The sequence below is a fragment of the Triturus cristatus genome, chromosome 5_1, assembly GCF_964204655.1.
Source record: "Triturus cristatus chromosome 5_1, aTriCri1.1, whole genome shotgun sequence".
NCBI lineage: Eukaryota > Metazoa > Chordata > Amphibia > Caudata > Salamandridae > Triturus > Triturus cristatus.
The window spans coordinates 214,874,541-214,889,834 of NC_140587.1; the positions used below are offsets into that span (position 1 = coordinate 214,874,541).

Below are 15,294 nucleotides of genomic sequence, written 5' to 3' on the forward strand. Positions count from 1 at the left end.
CGTCAATGCCGGAGGTTTCTTTATTGAGCGCGAGGGAGGGGGGACGCGCAGTGTGTGAAGCTCGGTCTGCCGGCTTAGGAATGGCATTGTTTTCAGAAGCGCGGGGAAGTTTTGCATGTACGGCCAGCGGGGAGTGGAGCTGTGGAGGGTCGTTTTCTCGAGAGGAGTTTAAGTAGGCGGGAGACAGGAGGAGAGTTTGCAGGGGAACAGGTGGCAGGTGGTTTGGGTTTTGAAGGGACTCAGGAGGCGCACATGGTAGATGAGAGGCACCGGGTTCCAAGGGAGGCAGAGCCCAGTAGTTGTTGTTTTCTCCGGGTTCCTCTGTGGGGGCGCGTCTTTTTCTGTGGGGGCGAGCTCTTTAGGGGAAGGGGAATGGGCGCAAGTTGAGGGGTGGGGTTCTCAGCAGGGTTGGAGGTCTCATGGAGCACAGCGGGTTTTCGGAACGCCGCTATCTTCAGATGAGGGGGCTGGCGTTCATTGAGTAAGGAGGCTCTGGGGAGGGCTGGCGATAGGGGTGGCAGGGGCGAGGGTTGGTTTTTAGAGGGAGGGGATTCGGCTGGGGGGGGGCCTGGAGGGAGAGGGCCTGGACATATTTCGTCCTGGGCAGAAGGCGTTCGGGGCATTGATGGGGGGGATGCATCGGTTTTGTCAGGCTTTCGGAGGCAGGATGAGGTGGGGGCAGGTTCAGCGAGGGAGGTCTATGGGGCGAGTGGTCGCGAGCGGTTTGGGTCGGGAGTTTCGCGGGTTCATGAGGAATTTGGCGAGGGTCCTGCGTCTACTTTGGGACATGCTATGTTGGAGTGGAGTGGGGATGAGGAAGAGATGATTTCGCCATCTCATGTGGGGACGGGTTCAGTGGGTCTTTCTAGAGGTAATGTGTCAGGCGAGGGTTTGTTGAGTGGTCTCGGGCCACAGGTGTCGGGTAGTTTACAAGTTCCCGGCACACCAGTCCAAATTTTCTCTTCACAGGTTAGGAAGGGTAGCAGAGCAGCGGACTCGGTAGGGCGAGGTGCGGCCCATTATCGCCGAGGAGAAGGGAGGATGAGGCCTTGCGCGGCACATTCCGTACCGGCGGGGGATCCCGTCGCGGCCAGCTCACGAAGGTCCGGCGCGACCTCGCTGGCCCCAACGTCACGACGCTCTTCGCAGGGTAGGACGTGTAGCAGAGCAGCAGACTCGGTAGGGCGAGGTGCGGCCCATCATCGCCGAGGAGAAGGGAGGATGAGGCCTTGCGCGGCACATTCCGTACCGGCGGGGGATCCCGTCGCGGCCTCGCTGGCCCCAACGTCACGACGCTCCAGGTGGACGGAGTTTTCTAATAAGGTGGAATTTTATGTAAATCAGCAAAAGGGGGAGGACCGGCGTGTACAGTCGGCTCCCCCGCAAGGTTTTCTAAGGCCGTGGAGGCCGGTGGTATTAATGCAGGGTCTAGTAAGGCCCGTGTGGTGGATTTTGCTGAGGAGATTTTGCAAGTGGAAGAGCCACTCTTGCTTGATTATGAGGAGGACAGCCCCGAGGAAGGGGAAATACGGGGTTATGAAGGGGGGGGTCACTCTCATGTCTCTCGTAGTTTTTTACAGGTCTCAGGTGAGGCACCCATTCAACAGGCTGTGGTGGCGAAATCTAAGGGAGAACACGGCCCGTCGGTGAGGGCTCATCCTCCAAGGGATTCTTCTGAGAGGTCGGCGAGGCGGCCGGAGTCGGTCCGCACACCCTCTTTAGAGCCAGGTGAGAGCGCTAAAACACAGGCCAGACCTATTATGGTGTCTGTGGGGTCTGGAGTGGATGGGGGTGGGGGTGTGTCGGAGGGGAGGTTGTATAAAGGAAAGTATGTTAAAGATACAGGGGTTTGGCACGAGTACAGAGCAGAGGCGGGGGATTTTAAAGACAAACCACAGAGTAAAGAGTTAAAGATTAAAAAGCTTCCTTATATGGGGGTGACTAAGCCTCTGGGGCCCCCCTTAATGTTAGCAACAAAGGAGCGTATATGGAAGGGCGATTATGTGGAGATCTTGAAGCTATTACACAGGGAGGTGAGGTCTAAGGAGGGTTCTCGGGAGGAGGAGTTCGAACTTGCTAAGTGCCCTAAGGTGCCGCTGACAATTGAGAATTGGACGGCGGCAGTTCTAATATACGCCAGTGTGTCATTTGAGAAGTTTCCCGAGTGCTGCGCGGCCATATTCAAATATATGGATGTAATTCGGAAGGCCCAGATTACAGGTAGCGGGTACGCTTGGGCACAGTATAACGAGGAATTTAGGGCACGCATGGCTGGGGACTGAGAGGCGAAATGGGGTGAGTTAGATAATTATTTGTGGCAACATACCATGGGGGCCGCGCCAAGGGGGTAAGACTAATTTTACGGCTAGTGGTCTGCCTCTAGTTTACCGGCCCTTTCAGGGAAAGCCCACCCGGGGTGGGGTGGGAGGCTCAGCCGCATCGCAGTCTGGAGTTGGGGCGTGTTGGGATTTTAACAAAGGCTTATGCACACGGGAATCTTGTTAATACCGACACGAGGGTTCCAAGTGCGGTAAGCGGCCCCCTCTCGTCAACTGCTGGGGTGTTGGACCATCAGGCGGGCAGCAGGGGCACCAGGTGGGTGCAGGGATGTCTGGCAATGCGCAGCAGTCGCGGGGTGGACGGGGGGGCAGGGGCGCACATTGTTCTGGGCCAAAGGGCTCCTACGCCAATTAAATTGGCTCAGCGGGAGAAGGCATTGGAGGGCTACGGGGATCTGGTGGCAAAAAGAGACACTTCTGGATGGTTTTCAGTGGGGTTTTCATTTGGGGTACCACGGGCCCCGACTGAGGAGGTGGGCAGATAATTTGAAATCAGCTTCGGAGCACAAACTGGTGGTGCATGAGAAATTGAGTAAAGAAGTGCAGGAGGGGAGGATGGCAGGCCCCTTTTGGAGAGTGGCCAGTTCAAAACTTGATCATTTCCCCCATTGGTGTGGTGCCCAAAAAAGAGGTTGGGCAGTTTCGGCTGATTCAACATTTGTCATGGCCTTAAGGGTCGTCAGTCAATGATTTATCGATGTGGACGCTGCTTCGGTGTCATACTCCTCAGTTGACGTCGCCATGTCACTTGTAGTGACCACGGGCGCAGCTGCAGGCAGGGCACAGTGTGAGATCAAATCGGCTTTTAGGTGCTCCCGGTTCAGCCGGACGATTGACCTTTGCTGGGGATTCAATTTGAAGGTAATGGTATGTAGACAAGGCCTTACCAATGGGTTGTTCGGTGTCATGTGCTCTGTTTGAACTTTTCAGCACTTTTTTGCAGTGGGTTTTTCACGATTCGCACTGGCCACACCTTGGTTACACATTAGCTGGATGACTTCTTTTCTGTGGGTTCCCCGGGATCTTCGGAGTGCCAGCACGCTCTGGACTCTTTTCATGAGCTTATGGAAGAGCTGGGGGTGCCGTTAGCTCCGGAAAAGACAATGGGGCCTGATACGGTCATCTCCTTTCTGGGTATTGAGCTTGACTCAGTTGCAATGCAAGCTCGTTTGCCGGAAGATAAGAAATTCAAAATGTTGGAGTTGCTGGACTTGATGTTGGGTAGGTGGAAAGTGACAGCGAAGGACATCCAGGTTTTGTTAGGCCATTTGAATTTCGCTTGCAGAGTTGTAAGGGCGGGTCGGACTTTTGGCAGGCGCTTGGGCCGGGCTTTGACAGGTCAGCATTTACCGCACCATCATGTGCGCTTGTCGGCTGGTGTGAAGGAGGACCTGCGGATGTGGTCCTTTTTCTTGCGCTCCTTTAACGGAGTACCACTGGCCAGGGACGAGGATGTACAGTGGGATGTGCAAATGTTTTCGGATGCAGCGGCAGTGATGGTTTTGGTATTTACTGGCAAGGACGATGGTGTGCGGAGCAATGGCCGCTGGGTTGGAGGAATGGAGGGCGGAGCATTACCTTTTTGGAATTTTTTCCACTACTTGTCGCTTTGACTATTTGGGGCAAGGAACTAGGACATAAGTCTCGTTCGCAGTGGAGGAGATTCCGTGGACTGGCCAAGGAGGCGGACGGGACACCGACCCCGATGCCGGAACACCTCTGGTCTGTCGGAAACGTAGGGTATTTCAACTGGTGGTAGGTTCTGTGTCTGCTTCCACGCGTGCTGCGTATGCTTTGGCGTGGAAGGAATTTTTGTCCTCAGGAGCTTGTAGGCGGGAGGAGTCGCGGCACAGTGCAGATGATGTAATTCAATTTATCCTGGACCTCATTGAGAGAGGTTTGTCTAGAGTCACCATTGCTGGGAAGCTGGCTGGGTTTTCCTTTATGGGTAAGCTTGTTTGGGGTTATTCCCCTTCTGCTGGGGAAACCGGACGCGGGATGCTTGAGGGCTGGGCTGGGGAGCGGGGTGGAACCGTTATGTCCCGTTTACCTATCTCCTGGCTGACGTTAGCTCGTTTGTTGGCGGTTTTGCCTGCTGTTTGCAGGGAAGATTTTGAGGCTTCATTCTTTGCTAACCTTATGGTGTTCTTGTTGTTTGGGGCTTGTCGGGTTTCTGAGCTCCTCGGGCCTACGGTGAAGCAGGGCATTTGTTGGCAGGACGTTTTCTTTTTGGACACAGGTGTGCACATTTGGCTGGCCAAGTCAAAAAACGGATCAGAGGGGTGTCGGGAAGGGGGTATGGTTGGAAGCAGCAACCCCCAGTGGTACTTGCCCGCTGCGTTTGGCGAGGCAATGGAAGACACTATCAGGGGGAGATGGGGGCGGCTTGGATTTTACACATATGAATGGGTCACGCGCCACTGACTATCGGCTACGTATGGTTTTACGTAAGGGGTTACAGCACATGGGTTTGGACGGGGCCCAGTTTGGGACTCACTCTTTTAGGATTGGGGCAGCGACTGAAGCGCATAACCGTGGTTGGTCTCAGGGTGATATCATGCGCTTAGGGCGTTGGTCATCAGACTGTTTTCGCAAATATGTGAGAGCAAAGGCAACAGTGGCGCATGCGTCCACCTCTTTGGTATGAGTCTCATTCTTTTTTCTTTTCAGGTTCGGTGGCTGGACCCCACTCTACGGAATTGACGGTGTGGATTGTGGGGCATTCCTTCGTCAAGTGGGCACTTTTACAAGCGTGCAAAGTTATTTTGGGGGAAGTTTGGGGTTCAATGACAGCCTGTTTCGGTTGATCTGGAGAGGGAAAGGGGGTATGCTCTGGAAGGAGCTTATTCTAAGTTTAAATAAGGCCTTGGTGCGGGGACAATGCCCGGATATCCTTTTGAGACATTTGGGGGAGACCGAGCTTTGTAGTGTGAAAGGGGTGGTCTTATTGCGCGCCAAGAAAAGGGATTTGGCTGTGGTGAGGGAGCGCTGGTCGGGTTGCCATGTGCTGTGGTCGGAATTGGTCCCGCGGAGGGTGTTGAGAGGGGCTTTGAATCCCAGAGCTATTCACAGGGCTCGGAGGAAGGTGAATGCAGAGATTTCCCGGTTTTGCCGTGGTTTGGGTTTCGGGAGAGTGACACACAAGGATATTCGTTTTGAGACGGTAGAGTTTTTTCGGGGTGACGGGGTGCATTTGTCTAGGTTGGGCATGGACCTTTATTTGTTGGAAATTAGGGAGGTTTTGTCTCGGTGTATGAACGTGCAGAGTCATGCTCGAGGGGTTTAAAGCTCTCTGTTGAGGGGGGGGCAGAAAGAGGGGTAGGTGGTGGTTGCCCCCCCCCCTCTTTCTGGGTGGCGGGGGTTATGGTGAATTTTGGACAGTTTTACCGGAGGTTGGTGGAGTTATGTTGTTGAGTTGGGTTATCGACAGGGAAAGGATAGGTTGGTAAGTTTAGTTCGTTTCCACAGTTTGGGGGCCGATAGCTGTAAAGGGGCAGGCAGGGGAGTTTGGTTAACGGAAGGTTTGTATTTAGAGATTGTTGGGGGGGTTTATACAGGAATGTAATGTTTGATATTGTTGTAATGTTGTAATGTGCGGGCTCGAGGGAATTTAGGGGAGGGGGCGGGGGGCGGGGATAGGTATGTTATATTTAGTGAGGTCTAGTTTTGGAAGGCGTTCGGCCAAGGTTTTTAATTGTAATGTGCACCTGTTTCCAATAAAGCGGCCTTTTACACACAATACTTGGTCAGTGGCCTGCTTCCCCCCCTCACCCCTCCCTCCCAATGTATGTAGTCACTTTAACTGAACTTTCCCTGAGGTACGAAGAATGGTGCTGTGTGATTTGTTGTGCAGTGGCTTATGATGTGAGTGCGCCTGAATGGCAAATATCTGGAAAAGAAACTGGCATAATATTAATTGCTATTGTGCATTTGATAAAAATATAAGCGAGTGCACTTCGTTATTAGTAGACATGTGCACGGTAGGGGTGACAGGTGTGCTGCACCTGTGTGACGTGGAATTCCTGCACAATAACTGCCTATGATGCTGCAGCAGTGGGTAAGCGCTGATGCCCAGTCCTTGGGTGGAGGTGCCCGCAGGTCACTGCCCCCTCTCCGATGCCAACTGGAGCCGGGCCCTGGCTCGGTTTGCAGCCGAGCCGGTTTGGGGCTGTGCCTCGGGTCTTGTAAACAGAGGCAGGCAGTAGGGTGAGATTAGCATATTAATAAGGTGCCTGCTAATCTCCAGCGCTGCCTCCTCCCTCTCTCCCTCCCCGAGCGGCGCTAGGCAGCCAGCCTCGGTCCCTGGTCGCCGCCGCCGTGCTCTCGCCTCGCTCGGTGCCGGAGCCCGAGGAGAGGCCGGGTCCGCCTCCCGCCCTCCCCCGGAGCCCGCTGAGGAGGAGGAGGTGGCGGCCGCCGGGGCCCGCCAAGGTCGTCGCGTTTCCTGCCGCAGGCGGCGGTGGGTCTGGATGCGATCCGACGGAGCGACGGCCTCCCCCGCCCGAGGGAACACCGCCGGAGTGCGCCCCCGAGCCGGCCGCGCCCCTCCGCCGAGCGCCCATGGTGCTCCAGCCGGCAGGTGCCATCTGCATGGAGCGGAGCGGCTGCAGCCCCTTCCCGGTCTGCTGGACCCGAGGTAGCGCCGCATGTTTGTCCCGGCTTCCTAAATCAGTCGCGGCCAAATGTCCTTGTTTCGGGAGTGAGGGACGGGGTGTTTGGCATTCCTTGCTTCTCCGTGTTTGTGTGCACCTTGGTGGGGGTGTGTGTGCGCTACCACTGTCTCTAGAGGCATGTTTGATGAAAGGATTAGAGAAAAAGTGCATTTAATTAAAAAAAATAACAGATGTCAATCTCTGCCGGTGGACATTGTTTAGAGTTATTCGGCACACTGCTCTTCCGTGATTAGCTTACGAGTTTTTAACTAAATGGAAAATAACAGAATTGCATTTTTATGGTCTTAGGCACCGCTGAAAGACTTTCACGCGTAACTTTTTTTTTCTCCAGTTTTTACGATGCACAAACACGTCCTGAACCAGGCTGCAGAGTGAGGCCAAGTGATGTGCGTTTGCTAGTGACTTTTTATGTGTGTGTTTTTTTTATAAAATAATGTCACTGAAGGGCACTGTGAATGCTGCCTGCATTCCTCCTCCTGTCACTCTTGGCTGCCTTCCCATTCTTGCTTCAATTCACCCCCGTACCTCCTCCTCCATCTGCCGCCATCTTTACACAGCTCCGTCATTCACTCCCTCAGTTCCACCCTCTCTTGTCCCCCATCTTTGCTCCATTTCCACCTCTGCTACTCTACAGTGCTTTGCATCTTTACTGTCACTACATCCCGTGACCCTGCCCCCCTCACCTTGACTTCCATTAATTCCCATTGACTCTACGCTACTGTCCCCATTTTAACTTCCCCATGTGACCGTACACACTGGTCACCATCTTTACACCCATTCTACCCCGTGTGGCGCTACATGTCTCTCACCACCGTTACCTTTATTCCACCTCCGGTATCGCAGATATCTCTCACCACCCTCTCTAATAAACCCCTGTCCCGAGTGAACATACACACCTCTCGCTGCTTTTGCTTCCATTCCACCACCTGTGACCCTACACATCCCTCCGCATCCTTACCTTCATTCCACCGCCTGTAACCCTACACATCCCTCCGCTTCCTTACCTTCACTCCACTACCTGTGACCCTACACATCACACCGCTTCCTTACCTTCATTCCACCGCCTGTGACCCTACACATCCCTCCGCTTCCTTACCTTCATTCCACCGCCTGTAACCCTACACATCCCTCCGCTTCCTTACCTTCATTCCACTACCTGTAACCCTACACATCACTCCGCTTCCTTACCTTCATTCCACCGCCTGTAACCCTACACATCCCTCCGCTTCCTTACCTTCACTCCACTACCTGTGACCCTACACATCACACCGCTTCCTTACCTTCATTCCACCGCCTGTGACCCTACACATCCCTCCGCTTCCTTACCTTCATTCCACCGCCTGTAACCCTACACATCCCTCCGCTTCCTTACCTTCATTCCACCGCCTGTAACCCTACACATCCCTCCGCTTCCTTACCTTCATTCCACCGCATGTAACCCTACACATCCCTCCGCTTCCTTACCTTCATTCCACCGCATGTAACCCTACACATCCCTCCGCTTCCTTACCTTCATTCCACCGCATGTAACCCTACACATCCCTCCGCTTCCTTACCTTCATTCCACCACCTGGAACTCTACACATCACTCCGCTTCCTTACCTTCATTACACCGCCTGTAACCCTACACATCCCTCCGCTTCCTTACCTTCATTCCACCACCTGGAACTCTACACATCACTCCGCTTCCTTACCTTCATTACACCGCCTGTAACCCTACACATCCCTCCGCTTCCTTACCTTCATTCCACCACCTGGAACTCTACACATCACTCCGCTTCCTTACCTTCATTACACCGCCTGTAACCCTACACATCCCTCCGCTTCCTTACCTTCACACCACCACCTGTAACCCTACACATCCCTCCGCTTCCTTACCTTCACACCACCACCTGTGAACCTACACATCCCTCCGCTACTCTACCCTCATTCCACCACCTGTAACCCTACACATCCCTCCGCTTCCTTACCTTCATTCCACCGCATGTAACCCTACACATCCCTCCGCTTCCTTACCTTCACACCACCACCTGTGAACCTACACATCCCTCCGCTACTCTACCCTCATTCCACCACCTGTAACCCTACACATCCCTCCGCTTCCTTACCTTCATTCCACCGCATGTAACCCTACACATCCCTCCGCTTCCTTACCTTCACACCACCACCTGTGAACCTACACATCCCTCCGCTACTCTACCCTCATTCCACCACCTGTAACCCTACACATCCCTCCGCTTCCTTACCTTCATTCCACCGCATGTAACCCTACACATCCCTCCGCCTCTCTACCTTCATTCCACCGCCTGTGACCCTGCATGTCTCTCGTCATCTGTACCTTCATTCCACCACTTGTGGCCCCACATATCTCTCACTACCTTGACTTCCATTCCACCACTTTGCACTCTAGGCCATTTTACCCCTTTTTACTCCTCCTGCACTTACTGTATCCTCTCCTTTATTTCCTCACCTTTTCCTAAATTCTTCACCTTTAACTATTATTACTATTTTGTTTTTATTGAGTTTTATATAGCGCAAACTATTATGATCTTGACTGAAACTAGTGTTGGACCGTGAGTGAAGTCTTTTTGTCAACCCCCAAGCAAGCGTGTATGTAGAGCCATCTGTGAAGTTTATATGGACTGCCTGGCACCAGGCGCTTGCCCTGGAAATACTTTTGGCGGGTGGTCTGCTCTGGCTTTGAACCCATGGTTGGCCCTGATCTTGGCGTCCATTCCCCCACCTCCGATCTGTCCTTTTACCTGGGTCTCCTGGCTACCAGAAGTGGGATAAAAACGAAATGTTACCATGGTTGCGCCTTTGAAATGTGACATCATCTCTTACCAGATGCCTATATATTGCGATGTACCCAAGGAAAGATCTTGGCTCCTGAAAATGAGCGCCTCTCTGAAACAAAGGCACTCACCCCAAGTTGACATTTGCAAGCAGAGGGAGAGAAATATGAGGCCTGCAGCTGAAAGCCGCTTTGTGTCGCATTTCAACCTTTATTTGCAATTTGCAAAACCTTAGGGTGTGGACGACAAACCAGAGTTGGCCTCCCCAGGCAATTTGCATCGTCATGATGTGTGTTGAAAAGGCCATCTGCAGCATTAGTTTTTTATTGACAGACCGTGTGGTCAGCTGAAGGCGATGGCTGGACCCACTTCAAAACTTATGGCTTGTCATAGCTGGCAAATGACGGCGAAAGATGCTGTACCTTATGGAGCAATCCGCGTTTCCCAACTCTCCCATCCTGGGACGCAGACAGGTAGTGGAATGTAGCCTCTAATTCCATTAATGGACCAGCGGAAATCTATGCTCATGGATTTATTTGTTTTAAATAACTTATAGTGTTGTCGTCTTTGAGTTAATGAAATTAGAGTATTGATGGTGCAGGGCTTGCTTACGTTTAGTGCTGTTTAATCAGATCTTGCTTGACTTAGGAAAAGGTACGTCTGAGGAAGTGGGTGCCTTTCAGATTAGATCAAATTAAATAGATCCGGATGGAAAGAGACTGAAAGCAGTCTCCACCGATCTTATTGTTTTTCTAACCCTAATCGCAAGATGCCAGCTTCACAGGCAAGTTTGCGTTAATAATTCTGTGTACTTCAAGAGGTCTGGGAACCTCTGGTCTACCCGGTCTGTCAACCCCCATCTCTGTCAGCCTCATCATTTGTTCCCTCCATGTCTCCCATATGTTTTAGAACTTCCCTGTGCATTCCCGTCCTCCATGTTATGTCATGTTATATTGATTTGTATAGTGCACTGATCACCGAGAGGGTATCCAGGCGCTTGGGCAGGTGTGAGGCACCCAATGTGCTTATATGAAGAGCCAGGTCTTCAGCTTCTTGCTGTACTCAAAAAGGGAGGAGAAGGCTCTGATGTGTTGATGGAGGTCGTTCAATGTCTTGGGTGCGATGTAGGACAAAGAGCGACCTTCCGTTTTGCTTTTACGAATGCGGAGAATGAGTGAGAGTGAGGCAGAGCGTAGGTGTATGGTGATCTGGTTCCTTCATGTAAAGGCAGTCGCTGCTCTTAAGAGTCCTTTATTTCTTGTTGAGCAGCTATACTTCTTCTCCATGCCGCTGTTGTGGTTGTGCTGTGGTATTGAAGGTTTTTGAGGATTTGCAGTGTGCATTGGGTTGGGAGTTTTAGATTTGAATCACAGGCTCGAGGGCTGTGTATCCCCAACCTTAGCTGTAAGATTGAATTATGGACGGACTTAAGGATTGGTGTAAAAATAATAAATATATTTATTCCAGTGGACCAGCTCAGTTTAGACGGATCTGGGAACCAAGGAGTAAAATGTGTTTGCGAGATTAAATGATGTTTGGTACAAAAGAAGAAGCGATTGCTCATGTTAATTCAGCTGAATTGAGCAGGTAGGTTACTTGATGAAAAGTAAACTGTGAGCCGTAAGCAACTTACAATAGGCTTAATGGTTGTGTATCGATGTTGGGTGATCTGTGTGATAGTCCTGTTTCTTCCCCTGTGGCCTCATGGTCCTTCTGCTGGTCGACGCAAAACCCGATGTATGCAAGTGTCGGGCGGAGCGAGGCTACGCAATGTCCAGTTGAATTCCTACCCAACCTTTATTATTCAATATGGCAGAAGAGGAGCAACTTTAAAGCTTTGAGTGGCGGCACCGCGAGCGCTCTGCTGCACAGGCCAAAGCGGTCTCGCGGCCCAATGGAATGGCCATGCAACGTTAGGCTGGAGTTCTCCTCTGTATGTCTCAGTGCATATGTTGGGAGGGGCGAGGCCTCTGCACTGAATGCAGGATACAGGAGCTGCTTGCTACATTTCCTGTGACCTTCCTGACTCAGATAATGAGAAATGGCAAAGTTTGGCTGAATTCCAACTCCGTGGCTATGCACACATTGCTCCAGACTCAGTTGCTGCTGTGCATAGAGTTCGTTTAGCATAATGCCACTGAAAAGAAAGTAATTTTTTTATTGCTAGTAGTTATTATTGAATTCCTAATGTTTGAATATGAGTATATTGAATTTCAAGGGGGAATTGTATGAGGACGAGATAAAAGGATGTTCCAATAGTCGTCTATGCAGCTAACTGATGTATGATTTGTCTGTCCACCCGAGCCTGGACCTTGTGAAGAAAACTTGCTAAACATAGGAGTCTAGCTAATTATGTTAAGTGTTTTTTTGAAAATCATAGTTTTGGTAATGAGAGATAAGCACCCAGACATTCACATCAGTCTCTCAAAGGTCACAGACTATATTGGCCCATTGTCTTTTGGCCCATTCCACCCAGCCTAGCTCCTTTATTTGTTTATTTGGCGAGGATGCAAACTTTTGCTTACGTCAAATTGCATTACTGAAGTATTAAATGTGTATCAATTCTGACGAAAAAATTCAGTGTGAGGGAGATGCTTCAGATCAGGCAGGGCGGGTACTAATGGCCGATGATACTGTGGTCAGGGCAGTGTGAGAGAATGCGATTGTGAATAGTTCCGCTTTGAAGAGTTTCCTGGAGCGCAAGTGCTGTGGTTCTGATATCGTTGGGGGAGACGAGGTGCGGAGATGGAAAAAAGAAATCCAGTCTCAGACCTGGTAGTCCGAGCCGCTAAAACGAAGGTTTCTGGCTGGGTGTGGCGTGGAGATACTTTTTTTCAGCTACGCAAGGCCTAATTCTCCCAAAAAATTTGTGGACAGTGCAGAGAACCTCAAATTTATTCCGGATGCCAACTGGCAGCCAGTGTAGAGCATTTAGAACAAACGGGCTTGATGTTGGCTCCTGCATACGACCCTACTCTTTAGTGCCCATCACTCAGTTTAAGGCTGACTGTCTTGGCAGCATTCTGCTGGTCTGATCAGAAGAATCCCTCGAAAGGGTGGAGCTGGGAGAAAGGGCAGAAACCTTACCGCACCCTAGCTCTTTGCAGGCATTGAGGCGGTGGACATTGGGGTAAATAAATAGACTCTGCCGCGGTGGTGTCACTTTTAATTTATTCCGTTTTGTTGTGGATTTGGGTATGGTTGAATTTGCTAGTGATTGGTGGTATGTTTGCGCCTTCATGCGCTTCGTCATCTTTTCATAATCATTTACTGCTTCACAACCTAAGGTTTTTTTTATCATCATACTGTCAGGTTTAATTTGGAAGGACTATTTTTTCCATATTAACTGATCACTAGTACTTGTATGCCCAATGAACGCTGGTGATTTGGCAAACTTATTCTGTTATTGCATCTTATAAAGTTAACACCGTACTTTTAAGATATTTAAACTTTCTATACTGGTCTGAAGATCAGACAATAAATATACCGAGTAGCTAACTTCTGAAAGAATATCTTTAGGATGGGAAAGAAAGGATGACATTTTTTTAAAAAATTAACTTCCACACCAGATTATGAATCTTGGAAGTCTACCATCCGTGTCCCTCTGCGTAGTTAAGTTTGGGGAAAAAGAGGGGATGTGATATTAGTGACTGTATGAGTGGCTTATGCACATTTTAGAGGCATAAGTGTTGAATGTTCAGTGAGTTTCCATGTGCACCTTCACAGCCTTTACAGAATGCTGTTTTTGGCCCCTTAGCGTAGAGGCGGATTTCTAATAGCTAATGTAGACTTTGCCTTGGTGTGTCCATCAGGATGATGGAAACGGGATGAAGGCAGACAAGACGTAGAATATGGAAGGGCTGCTGCTACTTACGGTCACCTTATGCCAGTCTTCAGGTTCCTACCTCAAGATGCCCACGAGGTTGGCAGCCACAGTACTGGACTGAGGGTTGTGCCCATAGTTCTCAGTCTGACATTTCTGGCTCTGTGTTCAACATTGTTGACTAAATTCGAATGATCCCTTCTGCGCGGCCAGCTTACCTTGTCTTGCATGTTACAGGCAGCTGTATACTAATTCTAAAGAGTCAGACAGCACCTTGGCTGTTTGACCTGCTGAGGTGGTCAAACACGTCTCATGGTCCCAGTATATGGAGTTGATGCTTAGGGTTTGAGGCTGCTAAGCTTAATTTGTGCCCTGTTAGGTCTTGTGGAAGACATGTTTAACTCAATGATTCAGATGCCTTTTTGTTAATATTGTGTAACAATGAGATTCCGACTAAGACAGCTGCTTTTTTCTATCCACCATATGTCACAAAATGTTACTTTGTTGGTCTACGCCAGAAAAGAATCCAATGTGTGGCAGGTTTACTTCGAAAGACAAAGAGAGTACCTTTGAGAACCCCATGTGCCATGAATAATTTGTATGTAGATTGTGACCTTTTCCGAAAGTACAAGCACTTAAAAGTTTGCGAACAATGAGTTGTGTGTATTGTGATTAGTAGCTACATTTACACTGACAGTAGAGAAGACACTAAATGCTCGACTGACTGGCCCATTTCCCACCAACACCACAGACATTAATTAAACTACAATTTTATCTTCACTCATTCTCTGGAAACCAGTCATGAGGGTTCTTGACTGCGCACTCTCCTTTTAAAAAAAATCCTGTTAGAAAATGATTACACATTCAACATCGCAACACAAAAAAGCCTATCTCTATTGGCACAGTCAGACTTATTGTCCTGGTCGACATTGTTCTGTTGCTCGCTTTCAATGCTACAATTATGCCGATCACTCGACTTCCTTGTGTGCACAGGGTGGTTTAGTCTGAATAGGGAGCAGTATGTGCTGTCAGCCATATGATTCAGGGAGTTTAACACATCCTGCATTGGTGCCCCTTAATGCTTCTTATGCTTGGGCCACTCTGCAATTTGTGTTAATTTCTATACACACTCCTGGAGGGTTTTTGGAACCTTATGAAAGTCAGAAATCTGCAGAAATCGTAGAAGGAAGCATGTGACGAGGAGGGTTCTTGTGCATTGGCCCTGCCATTAATTTTCATTAGATATACATTCGTATAATTTCGCTTCACTAGTCGTGTTGTAATTGGGCTCATTAATTATTCAACTACCACAATTTAACAGTGACTCCAAACACAAAGTGTGTGTTTTTTTTCTAGTGAAGACCCCATGCGCATTATATTGTATTGCAGCATTTGTAGCGCGGCGTCAGAGCTCTCCTGAATACGATGAGCTCGCTTTCTGCAACATAAACATTTAAGAGCGGCATTTTGACCATAAAATTAGTTACGTTTTATTTTTTCCCCAGTAGATCTTCAATGCTTGGTGTAATTTTTATTTATTTATTGAGGAACAAGTATAAAATTTGGATCAGAGGCGCTTCACATGAGTTGGAATGAAGACTGCATAGAACAATAGATGGTCACTACCAATAATGCTTCGAATATATTTGAGACTGGATTGAGTACTG

The 15,294-nt window shown here is 49.9% G+C and overlaps 1 protein-coding gene across 17 annotated transcripts in view; it reads left to right on the top strand.

Moving 5' to 3' along the window:
* The window catches only part of PTK2 (protein tyrosine kinase 2), a 799,547-nt gene that overhangs the window by 175,463 nt on the left and 608,790 nt on the right, over positions 1–15,294 (top strand). Inside the window, exon 1 of one of the 17 annotated variants that reach the window (XM_085604842.1) lies at positions 6,629–6,972. The exons of 15 other annotated variants lie outside the window; for them this stretch is intronic. In XM_085604842.1, the coding sequence (XP_085460968.1) occupies positions 6,897–6,972 (76 nt within the window). In that variant the 5' untranslated portion in view covers positions 6,629–6,896. Of the gene's footprint in view, positions 1–6,628; positions 6,973–15,294 lie in introns of those variants that run through there. One more of the 17 variants, XM_085604848.1, reaches the window with a different exon arrangement.